Source organism: Acanthopagrus latus, chromosome 13, assembly GCF_904848185.1.
Source record: "Acanthopagrus latus isolate v.2019 chromosome 13, fAcaLat1.1, whole genome shotgun sequence".
Classification (NCBI taxonomy): Eukaryota; Metazoa; Chordata; class Actinopteri; order Spariformes; family Sparidae; genus Acanthopagrus; species Acanthopagrus latus.
This window is the reverse complement of record NC_051051.1, coordinates 22,264,203-22,284,657: the sequence shown is the minus strand read 5'-3', so window position 1 is coordinate 22,284,657 and position 20,455 is coordinate 22,264,203. Positions and strand designations below refer to the sequence as shown.

Genomic DNA, 20,455 nt, shown 5'->3' with positions numbered 1-20,455 from the left:
TGAAAACTATTCAGTATTGCCAGCCATGTTCTTTAAGTTATGCAAACTATTCCTCAGAACATGACGGAAATGAATATACTGAAACTACTACCTAAATATGGTGTCACAAACTGCATTAGAAGAATGTACAAGACCTGTTACAGAGGTAAAGACAGCCAATAATAAAGGAGTGCAAAGAGAATTTAAAATATTTATTGAGTATCATCACAGACTACAAGTGAAATACCAGTGAAATCAGCAGCCAGGAATGGCAGTTGGAGTAGCTCCAAGAAGCCCTCCTGAAAATCCTGATTCAATTATTCTTTCATTCATTCTTTCATGATACTGCATTGCATCTAGGACACAAGATAAAAGACTTCATCTCTTCATGTCAAAGTGTTTACATGGTTTACAAAGAACCCTTCAAAAGGAGAGAAAAGGCACATGAGTTGAGAGAGGTGCTGTCCACCAGGGCACTGTTAACAAAGAGTTGTGACTCATAGTTCCATCTGAGCATGCAGCAGCTCTTTTAAAAGTGGCACACAATGCCTGCCATTAATATTTCTTTGCATAATAACACTTAAAATATCTATCGTTCTCTTGTCACCTACATGTAAAAGTCCCAAGAATTTGTTTTGGAAAAATTCAAAGAAATACAAAACATATATTTAACAAAAGCTCATAAACAATGTTTGTTGCTGTGCAATACAAATCTAGTGTTTTTTCAGCCCTGTATAATGACCTTAGTGAGTGTTCACCCTGCTTAGCAACACAACAATAAAACCCTACAGTCCATTCACTGAGTTGAGTGACAGTCCAAGCATTACCAGAACCTAAACTTAACAAGTTTGCCGGCCAGTATAACACATCCATGTCTGAACTTTTTTAGAGTGCCAATCAGAGTTTTAAGCTTCTGTGTTCTCCTGCTGATGGAATAATTGTTCAGCTGGCGAGTGCAACACAGATGGGAAGCTGCTTAAAGCTAAATAAACTGTACTCAAAGAACATTTTCAGGGAAAAGTTCAGAACCACTTCAAAGTCCAAGAACCTGCCATGACGGTGGGTAACGTGCTCTTTGAAATGTCTATGTAAAGGATGGTTTCAGAGTTGAAGAGAATGTACAGTGCTACCTTTAGGGCCTCCTTTAGCATAACCTGCTGCTTTTAGGCCATGAGGATTTTTAAGCACTTGCAGTATTTTTTTCCAAAGAAAATCATCTATCAGTAAGATAGGTAGTCTTGAGGCCTGTTATGAGCTTTTCCGCAGGCTTTTAGAACCGGTAGATTGAATGAAATATATAAATTGGCTTGGTAAAAACTAGTCGCTGTCTCAACTCCATAGTTTTCTAGCAAAGAACGATCCATCGCCCACATTACTTGCAAGCCGGACACACAGTTGTTGTGGGTTTCATTGAGGGCTTTACTTAACAATGACGATCGATGTGTTGTGGATGGACTGCATGACAGCTGCAAGGCGACTGCACAGGTCATGGGCCTGGCTGACATGGACTTTGGGAGGGTCTTTAAGAACTACTGCGTCAGCTGAACCGTCCAGAACCCTGGGCAGAAACTCACCCAGCTTTACCTGCAAAGACTCTGAAAACACAAGAGGCCAGAAAAAATACAGCCGTTCATTTAATTTAGGCCTTGGTTTAAGTCAGACATTTGTTTAAGGTTTTTATGTTGAAGTTTTGTTTATAAAAGTTTATTAAAGTCTTAAAATGCTTTAGAAAATGGCTTTGCAAATGTTTTATGAGTAAGAAAATGCATTGATCATGCTTGTAAAGCCTCAGGAACACCTAATAAAAACTCTGGAATGACAGGTTTTACGGTTAACTTTAAAATCTACAACAATTAGAATTATAAAGCAATTAGGAAAAATAAGTGGCAAATACATGTGGCAGAAGTGAAAGGCTCTGAATACTTTCCAAAGCCACTTCATGTCATTCATTTTTTATTAATCTTATGTAAACATGTATACTGTGGTATATATTATTTGAAACCTAAATGCTCTAAAAAACATTTTTTGTATCAATATTAGCTGACTGAAGACATTGTTAAAAGATGTGCTGATACATTATTTAATCTAGTCTTACCGGTCATATCCTGGCCCAGGCAGCAGCACCAGTGGCTGCGGATGCTCTCCATGGTGTCCCGGTCTTCCTGGGATAAAGAAGAGTCCCGGCTCATCAGATGAAGGCAGGGGATGACTGCCTCGTCCATGATGGCGATGCCCTCCTCCACATTGGTCTCCTCACCGCTGCAGAACAGCCGTGATGCGCTTTCATTCAGTGACTGCATTGTGAATGTTGGGATGAGAAGAAAATAGTAAAGGTGCATTGAGCACTGTTCGTCTTTTGTATTTATTTTCATGGATTAGAAGTTACATTTTTATATTGTAACTTTTATAAAATTACTTTTTATAGATATTTGAATCTTTCTGCAGAAGGACTGAGCTTAGTGTTCTCATGTTTCACGATAATAAAACTGAACTGTGAGGTCCCAAACTCTGACTGTAAGACCAGCCTTACTCACAGTGAGGCATTTCCTTCTGTAGCCTGCAATAAGAGACTTGTCAATGCCACGTTTCTCTCCATTCTTCAGCAGGTTGGCGTTCGTCTCATACGCATGAGCCAGGTAGGTCAGAGCCTCCTGCATCCTGCAGCACACACACACATCAGCAACTGTCATCATGTCATTCTTGACATAAACTGCAGTCCCACTACTGGCAAATCAGTAATTAACACCTCTTTAGCAATGTAAACCATTCATTGTATGAGGGTAAAAGACACATGTTTAAAATTCCTAGGCTACACAGAATCCAGTCAGAGTAGTAGTTATGTGTATATGTGTTCTTTGTATTGTTCTTCTAGTGCACATTAGCAGCTATGCTTAATTGGTTCTAGGCTCATTTTGAGAGGCTTTTCCCTGTTTCATGTGCAGTATGAAGATTAAAGCTTTCTGAACCTTTGGTGATCAAGTATCTCTGAAGTAGGTCTGTGGTGGTGAATGTCAGACACCTACTTTCCATGCTGGTAGTGCTCCAGACCAGTCAGCAGGTAGACAAACACTGTCCTGAACAGCCTGTAGTCATCATGCCACTGCTGTGATAGAGCACAGAAGACAACTATCACTTCATTTGCTCTCTGCAGTGTTTTCAAATGCCTGATGACACTGTAGAACTTAAAGCAATCAACAACAACAGACATGGATTAATATCCATTTAAATTATTACAAAGATGAGAGAAAACAAGTCCAACATGGCAGGGGTCAGCTAATCCTTAAGACAATACCAGGTATTCATCCATATCCATGTCCTCTGGCTTGATGAGGCGTAGCTTGGATCGTGCCTCCCTCATGATACTGATGGCCCTGCATGTACAGAGACAACATATGAATGCTTTTAACTATGGCTGTATAATTAATAGAAATATTATCAAAATAACATTATAGCTAAATGCAATAAGTTAAGGAGCTGCAATTTTTTGATAAAGGTGAAATGTGTCATAGTATACCATTAAAATTAAGCATTGTGCTTGAAATCTGTTCCAGCCTCACACATCATTTTCTTTCTAGTTTTTCAGTGAAAAATAAATGCAAAAATGGCCATTGCCAATACAATCTTGACTCAAATCATGATCACAATATAAGCTATAATATTTTGTTTTACATATCATTCAGCCATTTAACTTGATACAGTAGTTTCCCTTCATGCTGCAGGTCTCTCCCCTAGACACTAGATGGCAGCATAGGCATGCTGTCTGGTCTACTGCATTTCTATGTGTCACCTTACTTACTCCCATACTTCTGCTGTGTGTACACACTGTAACGCCCAGACAGAAACTTCTTGAATATTACCAGTTTTCTGATAAATCAATGTATCCTGTCTGCAAATCCCTGTTGCCCTCCAAACTGTTTTAATATAAGCCAAGTCAAACAGATTTTTCTTCTTAATCTTCATGGAGTTTGTCATCCACCACTTTTAGATATTGACTCATCCCGGGACCACTTATTTGGTATCTGTGCGCACCTCTCATCGAAGCTCAAGTTGCGGTCAGTGAACTGCTCCAGCAGCGTCCTCTCAATGATGCGATTCGGTGCCTTGTTTTGGAAGAAGTACACCAGAACGTGCTGCAGACGAGGGTCCTCCTGGGGCGTCGTCTCCTCCTGGGAGAGTTCATACAAGCGGGAATACTCCTCGTGGAAGGCCTGAGGGAACAGTGGGAAATCATCTCAGAGTTAATCATATTTAGATTTTCCAAAATGCTCAGAGTTGATGAAGTGCTTAATAGATATATTTACAAGACAGTCTAACATTCTTCATCCAGAAAAGTAAAAAAAAAGAAAAAAAGAATCACAAATACATATTAAAAGTAAATGATATGACTTTATTTTCTGAGTATTGTTTGTATTCTATTTCAATAAAATGTGGGGAGTTTTTAATTTTATGAATCAAAAGTCATGTTTACAGTGCTTTTATTGTTCTATATTTTGACATTCCTACATTTGGAATATTTTATATAAAAAATAATTCTTTATCATTAATTTATTGCAAGAAATCTTTAGGAACCTTCTAGTCCACTGATGATTACTATTAATACAGTTTATGCTGCATATCATCAAAACATTTGAATATTTTTACATTTTTGCTGTGATTCTAATAGACATGTGACATAAAGAGATCATTTTTAGCCACTCCTATCAAATATTTTATGTGGTCTGGTAAAAATATCTCAGTGAACATGGTATTTAAAATTAATTTGTGAAATGTAGGATTACTGTGAGACGTGATAATGTCCCTCTAAGAGCATACCTTGATGAGGCCAGCCTCAGGTCCTTCCTTATCAAAAATTTGCCTGGCCTTGGCAATGGCTAGAATAACACCTTGCATAGCTGGAGTCAGCATCATCTAGGAAATGAATATAAATGAATAAAGAGGACAAAGTGAGTGAGTTGTTACAACACCAACTGGGCAGCAAACAGAAAAACAAACAAAACAATATATGTCATGATGTCTTTTGATGGATGTTAATCTATTCATCAATCAAGTGGTGCTGTAAATTCAAAATCAGATGTGAAACACTGTGGCAAGTTAGAAGCAGCATTCACAACTTGATATATCAGTGTGTTAATATAGCAACACATTTAAGACTCAGGATACACAAATCCTGTCTAAATTTCAAGGCTTGGGATAGACTGATTATTGGACTTGCTGATTATTGAGGCCGATTGTACTTGAATACATTGCACTTAGTTACTTTCCAACACCAGTATTTCAAAAGTTTAAGACAAAAAGATTTTCAATTTTACAGCAAATGTATACTGGTTACAATTATCTGTCATTGGTATCTTTTATTACTTATTGTACATACTGCTCAACTCTTACTGCACAACTTAAAAAGTTTGGAAGTGCAGCTCTGTGATATTAGCTACTGAATTCCTGTCACATTTTGACACATACTCACCTCTTCATTATATCCGTCAGCATCAGCTCTGACCATGATCCGGCCCACATTCGGGATCTCCACTTCAGAGACCTCGTTCTCAGTCTGTCTCTGTCTAACTGGGACCTCCTGCTGCTGCAGCTGTTGCTGCTCCTCATCCCCCTCCTGCGCTTCATGTTCAGGAGCTTCTCCAGAAGCTTCTGGCTCGCCTTGAGCTGGAAGGCTGAGCCCTGCAACCTGTGTGTTGTCTTTTTCCTCTTGGAGGTCAGATTCAACCTGGTTATTAAGCTCTGCTTCAGGGCCAGGAGTCTGCAAAAAAAGATTTAAAAGATAAAAAATAAAATATTCCTTCAGTTAATCCATTATCTATACCTGCTTATCCTGATAGGGTTGTGAGAGTCTCGTATGTAGAAGTGCACCTATACAAATGTCCACCTCTACAAGTGTTATAAACACCTATGGAGAGAATATATCTGGAAAATGTCAGCCTTAATAGAGAACACAGCATGTGTTTCTATTTTAACTCTCCTTTCCAACGGTGAACAATTTGGATCAGAGAGAGTGTGAAATTCAAAATGGCTGCTTGTATCCAGTCAAAAGGTTGGCCTGATTATATGTTGTCAGGTGGGTCAGCAGACATTGCAGCTTCAGACATTTGATAATACAATTAGGGAGTAACATTCACTTACAGCTGACCACCTGATATATCAAGAAGACAGAATTGGTAAAGAAGTGGTTTGAAGTAATTAACTTATTAACCAGTTTATTTAAAGTGATCTTATTGAACAGCCTACAATAGAACTGATATATATATAAAACTGATAATCAGCCACCCATCGTAATGTTTCACTCTATGGTCTTTGTTCAATCTTTAGGTTGACTGAACGGGTGTTTCTAATATTTTGACCAGATTGACACCTGAATACTAAGAATAATCATTTGAAATAATATGACATGAACACGCTACTGACTATTAAACAAATTAGTTGATAGCAGTAATCACTCCTGACCCTTATTCTATTGAGACATTACTTTACACTCTGACATTAAGCCTGTATCTCCATCATTATGCTAAGTGGTGAAATAGGACCCTTGACCCACATGTACACACTCACATGTGGCCTAGAATTTCTGACCCATATTTTACAGACGGGGACTTGCCCACCTGACTCTGAAGTTCTTTCTCAGCTGTGGTGGAGCTTTGGCCAGGAGCCAAGGGGTCATTGACTGCTGCACTGCTGGTGTCGTCTGACTGGCAGCCAGGGCTCTGTGGTGGTGGTGCTGGTGGCGTTACCTCTGATTCTTCTAAGGTCAAAAACAGAGAGAAGAGAGGTTGTGAGTCCAAACACGGACTGTTCAGTAGGTACTTGTAATTACAGGATATATAATAGCTACCTCATCATGTACTACAGGGCCTAAATATATAAATTACAATTAATAACAGAATTTCTAGCATTTTCAACATCCAGGTCAGATAAATCCTGTCAAACCAACAAAGGTCTGGTCAAATGTAATCACAATTATTGCCTAATTATAAGCAGAGATTGCTGCTTCTGTTTTAGTGATGGGGCACCGACCATTTGGTATTATCCCAATACAGAGTGCACATGCACAGGTGGGAGGGTCATTCAAATGTGGCAATGCAAAGTGAGCTGTGGGTATTTTGGTACTTAATTACACACCTAGCTCTGTCTTTGTCATGCCTACAGTATACAAGGAAAAGAAACAACTTTCATTGGACCCAGATGTTAAAAGACCCTTTCTTATAAAATTACATCTTATGCGCTTATCCATTTTATGCCATAACCATTTTCCCAAGATAACAGAAACACTAATATATATAATATATCAATATTTTAACTGGAGCAAAAGGCCAGTAATTTGTTCTAGTCCTTAAACTGTATTTGATCACCAAAAGGATAAAATGTTGTGTTAAAGTTCATACTTTCTGTATTTTGATATCAACATGGTAAATTATATTTAGGAAGATAGTTATGGAAAGGATTATGTTTTCTCTCTGTCTTAAGAAAAATGTATTCATTAAATTCTGGACCAAGCTGATCAAATATGCCCGATTTTGTGGAGTATTCAATTCATGACTTTTCAACCTCCCTCAGATATCCTTACATTACTTTTGAGATTTATCTAAATTAATTCACTGCAGTATTAAAGACACTGCCCGTATTCTTGTAATATACACTACGATCCAAAAATCCATGCTTTGGCTTAAACTGTGCTAAAGTAGTTTAAATTCACATTTACAATAGGGCTGAATGAAAAATATTGACAGATCAGTCAAGATTTTAGTAAGAAATTTTAACATTTAATTTTCGCTGCGAAAAAACATGAAAATGATGATGATATGGTTTTGCTAAACAATCAATTTTGGTTCCTTTGATTTCTGTGATCTCTAGGCCTGGGGATCTCTGTAGCACCTAATTATCCTAATTTACAGTGGTCTTTACAAGGTGTCTTTTAAGCCTCTACAAATGATTTCGACTGATGATCGTTCAGTCTGAAAATATTACCAAACAGGCTGTTAAGCTTTTAAAAACCTTGCCCCATTCCCTTCTCTCCATTAACTGTTATAGACCTTCAGGCTTTTCTTTTTGAACAGGCTCCACATCCTTCTCTGCTTCTGGCTCTGGTTGTGGCACTGAGGAAGCTGTCTGGTCAAGCTCTTCATTGGATGGTCCAGACTGGGGCGCTGGCTCAACTGGTGCTTGATCTATGTTGTCTGCACTGGGATTTGTGCTCTCTGCAGATGCTGTGGACTCTCCCTGTGGGGTTGCTGTCTGGCAGAACTGCTGTTCCCATTCACTGAGCTCCTGCTGGAACCAGCGGTTATCTTCATGGACGTAACGTCTGAGGACGGGTGGCAGAGAGTCCATGCCATGCAGCACCTGGCCTGTCTCATCATCTGTGTCATCTGAGTGGATGTGGGATAGTGTCAGTTATTGAATTAAAAGTGCTTTAAACTTTGCAACTTTACTTATTAAGATTAAGCTAATCAGAGCACATCAAATAACTGAAAATCACTCAGAGACCTACCTGTAATAAGGTTGGGTATTCTGTCATCTATGTACATCAGACAGTAGGCACTGGCATTGGTCATGCCCCCATATGAGTCTCGTTCCAGTTCCTCCCATGACGACTCAGTGATGCTTATATCATTGTACTTCATCCAGCGCTGGTTGGCATGGTCGTAGATGTAGGCCCAGTAATGACCTGCTGATGCCTGGCCTTCATGGACGAGCACTGCATGGAGTCTGTAGGGTACCTAAATAAAAGGATGATATAGTATTAGACTCCAGCTATACAAAATACTGAAGCACTACAATATTCAGGGTCAACTGCTGGTTGTAAGATTGAATTAGGTGAGTATATGTCTCACCTGGCAGAGACTGTTGTCTGCATACATGCCCTCTAGCATCTGACTGAGCTTGTCAATGCTTGCCTTTAGCTCTAGCAAACATAAAAAAAAAAGAAAAAATGTCAAAATAAAACACAAAATGTAATATAGTACACTTGGAAATGATTTTCTTTTTTATTTCTTTAACCTATTTTTTGTCCAGATATGGGAAAAGTTAGGAAGGGGAGAATGAATTCTAGTATTCAAGTCACAGATTGAGCTGAGCTAAGAGACAAAAAAACACATTTCCTCAGCTACACCCAATATTTACAATGATAAACTGATAAACCAGATATTTTGATACAACCACATGTGCAAAGAAGCACAGTAGAGCATGTGCTTTTGGTAAGTCCGAGGTTCACTGCATTTTCAGTTAAGAATGACGACTTTCTGCATTATCTTCCATTCACAATCTGTCAGTAGCTTTAGTTGCACGCTGCACCCAAAACAAACTCACGGTTCATATATGTGGGTTAGCACCAAAATTGAACAAAATACAAGTTGTAGTGCTTTGGGCTCTGTGTACGCCCTCTCATTCACTGATATCACTGATGCTCAGTAGGTGGGTACAAATGATTTTCTGAATGGTTTCAATCACCCGCTGCAGAGCCTTCCAGTCATGGGCTGTGTACAAACTATGCCTATTCGTAAGATGTCCAGTCTGGATGCTTACTCATGCTAGTCTGTAAAAGTTGACACAAACCTGGCACACGAATATTACTTCCTTAAAAAGACTTTCAGTATGTAGCAACTATAAAACCAGTAAAACCCACAATACTAAGTTAAGTTTAATCATACTAAGACTATACTCTTGTAAAGCAATCTTCTTAAATACGAATCCGACAACATATGAAAACTGTATAAAAAGCAGTGTGACACTATTTACTCTTTAATATGCATTAGCATACCATTTATGTCGTTCTCAACTTCCGTCCTCCAACGCTGTAGGCAGGTCTTAACAAAGTGCAGCTCTTCTTCAGTGATGCTGTGAGGGGCTGGGTGAGGTGGGCTTTCAGTGGGGAGTCTGCACTGGGTGAAGGGCTTGTATATGGGGGTACGCTGGCAACTAGAAAGGCTTGAAACCAGGCCCTCTGAGGAGTCTGTTTCTCCAGGTTCACTGAGGGAAGCAAGGAAAGCAGTGAAGATAGTTTGGTTACAGATCCAGGGTTTAATTACAGAGAAACAAGATATAATGTAGGGCTGTTTTTCAGTTCAATCACCAGTGTTATCAGTAGGCATGTGTAAAAATATAATTTACTGTATAGTATTAAGTGAATGATATACCACTGTGTAGTATCCATTAGTCTTTGATCAGGGGCCACTGCTTATGTACAGTTATCTGGTCCTCTGTGTACTCAACCTGTTTTCTTTGGAGCTGAGGTCATCAAGGGGGTGGCTTGCAGGTGTCGGTGAAGTTGGTCTCAGATCTTCAGCTGGGGAAACACTTGTGGGCTTGGTGGTAGCAAACTCCAGCACAAATTGCAACATATCAGCCAGAGGATACTTGGTGGGTCCAGACCCATAGTTTTTGTAGCTGTGAATAAAGACAGGATCCAATGACTGTAACTATAACTCAGAAAAGATGTAAAGCTGCGGCAGTAACTTACCACTCAAGTTTCTGTTGAAGGGCTGCAAGTTGATCCTTGAGTTTTTTCACTTCTCCTCTCCTCTCATGGGTCTCTTTTATGTTTTTGTGAAGATATCTGTTCCCATAAAAATCAGCAATTAACAAAAATTTATCAGTACAGTATCAGTGTGTTTAAGATTTAAACAGACATATAACTGGCTAGTATTTCTTTCCCTCTACAATTTTAGTACTAGAATTCTTATTTAAGTTTGCATACATTTGTGAGACAATCATTCTTAATGTTGCTGTAGCATACATCATTTATCCTTATGCCTGTTGAAGCATGTTGAACATGGGAATCTGAATAAACTTGCATGTCTATGATTGTTTTATGCATACAAAGCTCACCTGTCCATATAAACTATTTGTGGAAACTCAAGTTTCTTATGTATCTTTTCTGGACGGCCAAGCTGGGTGTTGAATTCAAATCTAGACAGTTCAAATGTCAAGACTGGTGGTAGCTTTTTGAACCATCTCTGCAAAGAAGACAAAATACAACTGTCTTAGTGAAGCATCAACTTGCACAAACACTGAACTAGTCATATACATAGTAACTCTACTGTTAGTCAGTTGATGAAATAATTCACCTCACGACCAGGTGTAACGCTGTGATCTGAATGTAGTGACTCAATCTCCCTCTCAACCATGGCACCCTCTAGGCATTCATCCAAGTTGTTAAAGCCGTTGACTTGCAGGGGATACTGGCCAAACTGCTCAATATTACACAGAGTCTTACCTAAACACAGTGATGCAAGTGAGTGAGTACAGAATTCATGTTGATTATTGCCTTGACAGAAACTCGACAAAACGCATACCCTCATGTCTTCTTTCTGTCACGAAAGTGCCATAGAAAAGCTGGACCATGGGGTTTTGTTTTTTGTCTTCTGCATTACTGACAAAAAAGACATGATAAAACTTATGTTACTCAGGGCACAAATACAGGATAGTCTGTGAATGTGGGTGACAACGTTTAACTTACTTTCCATTGGCTGACAGCTGAAATGCATCCTCTAGCCAGTCGAGCAGTTTGTGGGAAAACTCACTGACATCCTGGAATAAAGTCATTAGAAACAAATGTAAAACAATCTCTAGCTATTGCGTCATGGTCAAGGATAAAGTAAGTGGTGTAGCTGTAATATTAAAGGATAAAATGAGGGCCAAGATTCACCATATGTCTATGAGTTCCATCTTGACCGTGGAAACAATAGTTTGACCAGCTAAAAGTGAATCTGTCCACAGGATACCATGCATTTTTATTTGTCTACAAAATTCTTTAATCAGTTGCACTGTTGTACCTGTTGAGCCTCACTGGTCCTGAAGGCATCTCGCAGTAACTCAACTGCAGCAGAAGGATCCACAAACCTGCGAGTGGAGCCCACCATGAGGGCAAACAGACAGCGCAGCTCCTGCATGAAAGCTATGTTCCGCTTGTCCTGTTAACAAACGGCCTGAGTCAAATTTCAGCCCCTTTACACTCTCCCATAACAGCTATGTTTGTATTGACAGAAAATCTCCACAGCTTTTGTATTATTAGGTCTGCTGTAAATGGCAGCAGTGGAGTAGGTGCTGGTGACAGTAGTTTACTCACAGAATGACTCTTGCACTTCTCCAGCACTCGCTCGGACAGATGGTAGTTGAGCACCAGCCTCCTGAACACAGGCAGGTGGAAGAGTGACTGCAACAAGACAACAAAACATGGCAGTCCACTCAGGGTCAAATGGGAAAGATTACCAGCTGGCAGATGATGATTACAATAGTCATGCATGACATTGTGGTGGTTATCAATTAAGAGACATGGCCATATGCAAAATACAGCATGTTCCTTGATCAACACAGAAAAGTAGTTCCACATGCTGAGGATGTTAAGCAAATCAGCACCTGCAAATGTCCTGCTTCCATTTACCACATTGATGTTTAAAGAGGAGACACTACAGGTGAACAGGGTGCCAAATATTACCACAAACATTAGCACGTTGATTACTTACAGTAAGATAATTATTTTGTGTATAAGAAATTTTCAGAAATTCTAAGTTTAGATGAGCAAGTGATTTTGCAGAGGACACATCTGAATGTTGGATAAAACCAGGTAATATATATATATATATATATGTATATATATATATATATATATATATATTACAGTTATGGATATATCTCTCCTTAACACTCAGTTCCCAGTTCAGCCAGATTGTAATAAATACTGTATGTCTTGTCTGACCACATATTTAGCCCTAACATTTTATAAATTAAAAGTGAAGATAATATTAATTAAAAATCTGACTTTGGAAAAATATGATCATTAGAGAAAAGTTGGATGATTTCTCCACTAATAACACATTGGATAAAGAGCAGCTTTAGGACCTTCACCACGCATTCAACCGTGGTGGTTGCAACTTAACCGAAGTCAAGTTCTCCATGCCATTTAGTTATGTGTTTTCTTGTATTTTTAACAGTTTTTATTTTCTACACTTTGTTATAAGGTACTTGTGTTCCTCACGATAAACGAAACACATTAATACCAGTCACATACTCTTATGTCATGTGCAGTATTGAGTGGAGCTTCTCAGCACTTATGAATATCTTGATATATATTTCCATTTGAGTAGGAAATTCAATTATGGCTTATCTCAGTTTTACTGTAATTCATACCACGAATGATAATAGAGGGAATATGAGCTGACAACTGAATCATGTGGTCACTCAGCTTCAATCTGATAGCTTAATTACTTTTTTAAAGGGAAGAAGACTGCTTTATCAAGAGTTGGGCTCTGCTGAATCTACGACAGATTAATTCTACCTCACAGTATCAACACCGGCGAAAAACAAACACCATTTGTATTCAAACAACACTGCCTCATTTTCCCATCTCCTCTCCCAGATAATAACCCCTGTCCTTTGGGAGTTTGACTTCTAAATCAATGTAGAAACATATCTGGGTTCAACAAGAGACAAACAATCACTGTCTGCTCTTTCTCCATTTCAGGCTTAGATGAGGAAGTCTACTGCTCACTCCATCATCACATCACATGCTATTTAATTATCCACACAGCCTGTGCATCTCAATGAGGGCTCCAGTTTCTGTCGAGCCACCTGATAGTCCTGACTAAATTCACTGGAATGGATTTCCAATAGAATTAGCAGCTCAGAGAAATACTGTATGTTCTCTTCCAAAAATATGCCCACACCTTTTTGTTTTTTCTTCCTGATGTTTCTCATAACTCTCTCAGGATGTATAAAATTGATAAAACAAAAAGACTGACAGGAGATCTCTCTTTAGTCACAGAGTTTCTGCTGTCAGTTCAACAACATGTCTAGTGCTGAACTCATTGGGGATATGATTATAAACCAAGGTACAGAAAGTACAGAGGGACACTAATGACTGAACCACATGGGCCCTGATTTTAAAGTGGAAAAAGAATCAAAACTATGTTACAGAGATTGCTTAAGGCCAAAACAACATTTGCTAACTACATATAAGGTTAGACACCTCTGACAGACTAAAGTTAGAAATCTTAGAAGGGAAACTGGAAGTCTCTTAATGTTTGTTAAGCCAAGAGTGAGGGAGCTATTTTAAGATTTACCAGCAAAGGATGTGAGACACTGATAGAACAGGTGGACATATAGAAGGAGATTAGTGCACCTACAGCAACAGACTGTAGTTAGGTGTTTATGCAGATGTAAACATTTTAAATCCTCCACCCCCAATTCAACCTAATATGCTTTCAAACGTTGATGGTAACCCTTTTACAAAAACTGTAAAATTTTATCAAATTACAAAAATAATAATAATGATATCTAAATACATTTTTGTGAAAAGGCAAGACTTGAGTTGTGGATCTGCATGTGCAGTTTGTTGGCAATTTTCAGAAATGGCCCAATTTTGGTCTGTTGTTTTTGTATTGTTATAAAGAATGAAGAAGGGAGCAATGAGCAATATTTGACCAACCTCAGTTAACAAACAGCACCCATGTTGTGTGGACGAAATTTGAGCGATGAATTCTAAATTCTATCCCTGATGCTGATGAATTTGATGTAACTACTCAGCCTCCTCTTTTTTCACCTGAATGACAGCACTGAACCAGCAGGTGTTTCCAACATTGCGAATGCCCACGGGCCAGTCGTCCTGACGGATCCAGTCTGCAGGGCTGCACATTTCACTCTGGGCTTCACACCTCTTCCTTTTCATCCTCGCTGCATTCTCCTCTGCACTGGCCTCCAGAGCCCTGCATTAAATCAAATTACCCATTTGAAAGCACCAATGTGATGACTCTTTTGAACACAGGTTGGCTAGGATAGATATATGTTCCTGTGTGAATGCTGAAAACGAAACACCTTTATAAGTTATAAGTAAAATCACCATAAGGTGTCTGACCACAAGTGTGGCTGAAGCCAAATGAAAATGCTATCTGGTGTTCAGTCATTATCATGAACACTATCCTAGTTAAGCCTGTTATTGTGTTAACATTCAATTGCAAGTGCAAAGTACAGCTGATGGGAATTTCTACTATTTTTCACTGTTTTGTTTTGTTTTGTGTGTTTTCATTCAGGATGAGTTGTGAGCTATAGAATTTGTTGTGTAATAATATTGCTAATAATCTTGGTTATAATCTAAGCAGTGCATGAACCAGAGAATAAGAACAGAAAGAAAACAAGTTTTTCAACAATTCAGCAGATAATTATGAACCTAAATCTCAGTCACCTGTAACACAGAGGGATTATATAAACAGCAAGTTTCTTGTACCTATTAAATTCCCTCTCCTCTTCCTGGGCATTGTGGGACTCCTGCAGGCTGAGTTCTATGGCAGTCTGCAGTTCATCTTTAGGAAGCACTGAAGCAACAGAAAACAATTGTTTAAAACAGTTTCACGGACAATTTTATCAACAAACATTCATAACTCTAAAAATAAATTATTCTATACCATACTGTTTCTTGCACTCTTTCTAGAGAACACATACATGAAAGTGCAACATCGCAACATTTCTAAAGCAATTTTGGACCCTGAAATGTCAGAAACAACACACCTGTGTGTGAATGCCAGATGCTGCTACTTTAACAGGTAGGCCTCAGTATGCTTTAAGGCTTCAAACAAGATAGTTGCTTCTAATATTTTTGTGAATGTTTGTTTTGTCCTCAGTGTACCTTTCTGGCCCTCCCAGGTCTCTCCAGAGCTCCCTGATTCCTGTGGTTCTCCAGGATCCTGAACCTCTGCAGGCTGGGCTGTCAGCAGTCCAACAGCATGTCCAATGTCACCCTGACTGGCCTTGAGGAGAAGGGCAGATATTTTGGATATACATGTATGTTACTGTTTGCAGAAGTATAACAAGAAATAAACAAATATTAAATACATACGAATGATAATAAGGCACACTTTAATGCAATTGAATAATTAAAGGGACACAGACAAATTCCCCTGCTGAGTTTTAAACCAGCAGTACAAAAACATTTCTAATTTTGTATGGAACTGTGGGAAGATGTTCCCCTCCCAAACCCATGAGCTCCTGCTGTGTCTCTGTCAGCCCCTGGTGCAACAGGTTGGATGATGTCTGCACCACAGTCAGCCAGACTGTTTATTGAATCGTTTGTCTATTATCACTTTCATGAGATTCCTATTAACTCAAGCTCCTAGGGACTTTTCCGTCTGCAGTTGTGTTTTAAAACACAAGCTGTGTGCTGGGGTGGAAATATGGCACCCTGTGGGGTGCTTTTAATGTCATCAATGAGTTTTCCTTTAACATTAATTACACTTCAAGAACTGAGCAGAACTGTGAAGGCTATGTTTTATCCAACTAGCAGCATGGGTCTTGTGACGGATTTACATATTTAGTACAGGCATTCCGTTCTCCACAGGAGGAAGTGTAATTGTCATCTCTTAAAAAATTCATGCTCATAAGCTGACACAGCCAATAATATAAGTCACCCAAGACCATTTATCTCTGACACCATCCTCTGCTGAATGCACACCACAACTCTAAACTTTACTTGGTAATTTGGTGTTCTTGACAATCAGTATATAACTCTCAAAGTGCTAAAGACACTATTTTTGTCTTACAACTAAAATTATCCTTTAAATGTCTCTGTCATAAAGGTGGATCTTACATCTGTCCAACTGCAACTAAGCTAAACTCTGTGCTTTAAGTAATCTTATCAATAAGTTGTCTTATAGCATACTGTTGAAATAGCATATGTATTTAGCTGTAGAAAATATCAACCATAAGGCCTTTTGCGCCTCCTGAAAAAATATATTATAATGATTGAGTTGTCCATTTTTCTAATTATTGTTTTTTGTTTAGGGTGCAACCAAAGATTATTTTCTTTTCAACTGATCTGTTGGTTATTTTCTTGATTAATAAATAAATTGTTTGGTCTATAAAATGTCACTAAATGAAAATGAAAACCAGTGTTTGACAAAGTTCAAGGATGTCCTAAAATGTCTTGTTTTCATCCACAACAGAAGAGTGGAAAAAAAAATGAAGACATTAATAAAGAGAAAAAGAAAATGTGTATTTCATTTCCTAAATGATACTCATTGATTCACTTTAATCATTGCAGCTAGTTCAGTATTTGAAAAGTAGCAATGTTGTGATCGTGTTACTCTTGTTGGATAAAGGTCATTCACTGGGTTACGTTGTGGAAAAAATTACAACATAATACAAGGGAGACATCAGCCACTGTCTTTTATCACAAAGCTGGTAATAGAGTCAGGGTCTTACATTCAAGGCTCTGTAGAGAATCTGTGGATCCTGGATGCCAGTGATCTCCCGTAGCTGGTTTATCAGCATTTCGCTCTGCTGAGGGAAAACAGTAGTTAAACTTGAGAGATCCTTCATGCACTACTCCAGCCAAATTGTTCTTTGAAACATTCACATAGTTTGGGTTAGTGATGGGCTGGTATTTGACTTTAATTTGGACTGATCAAATGGACAAAACAGGCTACAAGAGTACAATCCAAAATGTACAGTATGGGTTTGACGGGTATAATAATTATAAAGACTCCCACATTGGCCCATGTACTGTTTTGAGTAACCAACTGGGGCCTATGTGGTACCTGAAGATAAAAATCAATGCTGGCCTCATTCTAAGCCTGTGACACAGATGGGCAGACACACATGGGGTATATATGGAGAGGAAGAACAAATGTCCAAATGCCAGCCTGTCATGCCTAAATGAGGACCACATGTTGGCAGGGTCAGGACAATGGCTCAACAGAACAAAGCCAAATATGGTGGTTGGTATCACATTATAATAACCATCATTTATGAAGGGTACACCTATAGTTAATTAACCTTTAGTAACTAGTCATTTCACTTTTAACAAATAATGAAATGCCGTGTAAACCATTTACTAAGCTATTGTTATGGTTTATAAATATTAGTTGCAACTTTATGTTGATCACTGAAATGTTGAAAGATGAACCACAACTATATCTTATATCTTTACAAATAAACAATGAAACACTTTGTAAAGCATTTTATTGTTTGTTCACAGTGAAATAACTGTTAACTAAAATTTAATTAACTATAAACTTCTTTAAATGATGTCTGGCCCAGTGGCTTCACTTAACAGCATCAAAGGAAATGTTTGAGATTTTGGAAATATTCTTAAAAGGATTTGCTTTCTTACTGAGCGTTAAATAAGAGACTGATACCACTGTCAGGTCTGTACAACATATATAAGGAAAACTTTCAAAGAAACCAATAGAGACCCCTGGGAATTACTTGGCCACGAAATTGCAGATTGCAGCAGATTGTAATTTTTACACTCCTGTTTAGGTGTGGAATGGTTTAATAAACAAGACATGAACATGTTATTTTGTAAACTTCAGAGATGTTGGTAGGCAGAATCTGCGGAATCTGTTTTGTTGGACATAGCCAGAGCAGCTGTTTCTCTCCGTTGATGAACTGCCTGCTCGTGGTAGCTTCATATTTACTGTACTGACAGATAAGTGTATTTACAAATTGTTGAACTTTTCCCTTCATACAGTTTAGTGATAATGCAGATTAGAAAAGGGGGATTCTTCTATGAAATGTCACCTTGTGTTTGAGAAGTGTATCCTTAGCTGGAAGGTGACATGTTTTTAATAAATCTCCTTTAAATTAAACTCAAACACATAAGTCATTTAGTAACCAATTCTGTGCCACCTCACCAAACATGCCAATGCCCCTTTACCCACATTTGAGCTAGTAAACACAAACCCTCAAAAGCAATCACATGTTTTGACCTCATAGACAGAGACATGAGGAAAGAACTAACATAGGTCTGCAGAGTGAGTGGCACTATATTAAGCCTGCTACCCCAACAGCAGGTGGAAATGTCAGGGTATCTCTCTCTCTCACTCTCTCACACACACACACAAACACACATGAAGCCATGAGCAGGCTGACCAGACTTATATGGCGTCCAGGGGCTATCTGAGACCCTTTTGCTTAGCCCCTATTTTAGGCCACTGACATGGATAGCACAGGCTTCTGTTTATCATTCCACTCACCATGCCACCAGACCTGAGCGACAAAGGCAGTGGGTGTCTCTCTCGCTCTCTCTCTCTCTCTCTCTCAAACACAAACACACACATAGAGATACACACACCTCCTGTGTCAATACCACACAAAATAACAGAAGCAAACAATTATTTTTCTGACATTTCAACAAAAATGTTCTCCATGGGGCTATGTTAACCTTTACAGATGGTCAAGAAGAACATCAGAAGCTTGACTCAATGCACTGTCAATGTCTGCTGGAGTAGTTAATTAGGAGGGCCTACTGATGAAGCACTAACCTACTCTGCTTGAATGGCAACAAAGCCAAATAATGATTAGGTGTCAATGATACACTCATCAAACTGGAGAAACGTGGTTAACTTTTTACCAGCCAGAAGTAAAAAAAAAACAAATCACATCTTTAAATAGCTTGTATGCTCATCTGTAGGCTCTTTATTAGTATACTTAATGTGAAGTATTGGACTAAAAACTGATCATATCAGATTTATTAACATTTTCTCATCCTATTAACTGGATAAATTGCCCCCTTTGTAACCCAAATATAGCCTAGCATTCGTTTAGCTATAAATAAATAATAATAAAAAAAAATAGTACTGCTACTGAATTTTGCTAAAAAGCTTTAAAAAATCTAAGTTACTATATAAATAATATTAGCTAGCTAGCTGCGATTTATCATTTGCTAGCTGGTTACACATGGAAGGATGTATTCAATTGAAAGCAGTTTGGTGTGTTTTTTTTTTGTTTACACACAACAACGCTTAGTTACTTTAAAATTCTGGATTTTTAGTACAGGTTTTGGCATCACACAACAGAGGGGTTAGTGTTAACGTTAGTTCTTCAGGCATTCCGCTGCAAACATGTCACTTGTTTCGTTAATATCAGTTTCGTCATCCTTTGCGCTCACCGAGTTCGTTGAGTTATCTCCATTTTCAGTCGGTTCACCTCTCATTGCAGACAAGAAAAGACCCGAATTTCTTCCTGTTTTCCACAAATACTTTCTGCCCTGACTCCGAGTCAAACCACCTCCATCTGTCAAGCGCCGAGAGCGACCGGCCAGTTGCGCGCGCGCTCACCTGTCAAGGCACATGCGCGTGCGTTAGAGCGGTAGCTGGCGTGAACGCGCGCGCTCCTCCGACGTGACAGGCCAGTTCTGAATGTAATCAGATACTTCCGGTTTCTGTGACAGATTTAAACTGTTTCAGCAGGGACCAGCAGGATTTCACAGCGTCTCTCCTCACTGTAAGGTTATCTCAGCTCCAATTGTTACAATGTGTCCTGCAATAGAATGTGAAAATGCAATGACATTATTTTTTGAATAGTCAATTAGAGAGTTAAATATGCAAAACTGACAAGTAATTAATTTGTTTCTTTATTAACACTCTTACAGATTACATTTCAGGAGCTTAGTAGTCTTTTCTCAATTCTTATTTCATGACAAATGCACTTATAATAATGAATGCACTGGTAAAAAAAAAAAAAAAAAAAAAAAAGGTAGAGT

At 38.6% G+C, this 20,455-nt stretch overlaps 1 protein-coding gene across 4 annotated transcripts; it reads right to left on the bottom strand.

Moving 5' to 3' along the window:
- Positions 1-176: 176 nt before the first annotated feature.
- usp28 (ubiquitin specific peptidase 28) lies at positions 177-19,995 on the bottom strand. Of its 4 annotated transcripts, none has more exons than XM_037120099.1 (27): positions 19,862-19,993; positions 18,948-19,010; positions 17,173-17,250; positions 15,602-15,722; positions 15,203-15,290; positions 14,522-14,684; positions 12,050-12,136; positions 11,757-11,894; positions 11,441-11,511; positions 11,277-11,353; positions 11,049-11,197; positions 10,810-10,937; positions 10,442-10,537; positions 10,195-10,368; positions 9,743-9,951; positions 8,817-8,887; positions 8,474-8,702; positions 8,016-8,351; positions 6,588-6,727; positions 5,444-5,731; positions 4,792-4,887; positions 4,009-4,187; positions 3,272-3,350; positions 3,003-3,082; positions 2,514-2,637; positions 2,075-2,273; positions 177-1,574 (listed from the first exon to the last, which is right to left on the bottom strand). In XM_037120099.1, exons 1-27 carry the CDS (start codon positions 19,904-19,906, stop codon positions 1,399-1,401), a joined length of 3,684 nt encoding a protein of 1,227 aa, XP_036975994.1. In that variant the 5' UTR covers positions 19,907-19,993; the 3' UTR covers positions 177-1,398. The 4 variants fall into 4 exon arrangements, with proteins under 4 accessions (XP_036975994.1, XP_036975995.1, XP_036975996.1 ...); XM_037120100.1 differs by having other exon boundaries at positions 17,173-17,247; XM_037120101.1 differs by lacking the exon at positions 18,948-19,010 and having other exon boundaries at positions 19,862-19,995.
- Positions 19,996-20,455: the final 460 nt, after the last annotated feature.

Coding starts and splice junctions, on each gene's coding strand:
- usp28 (XM_037120099.1), bottom strand. CDS start 19,906: ATGAGAGGTGAACCGACTGAAAATGGAGATAACTCAACGAACTCG. Junction 10,938..11,048: donor GCGTTACACCTGGTCGTGAG/GTGAATTATTTC, acceptor TCTTCTTTGCAG/AGATGGTTCAAAAAGCTACC. Junction 3,083..3,271: donor TGGATATGGATGAATACCTG/GTATTGTCTTAA, acceptor GCTCTATCACAG/CAGTGGCATGATGACTACAG.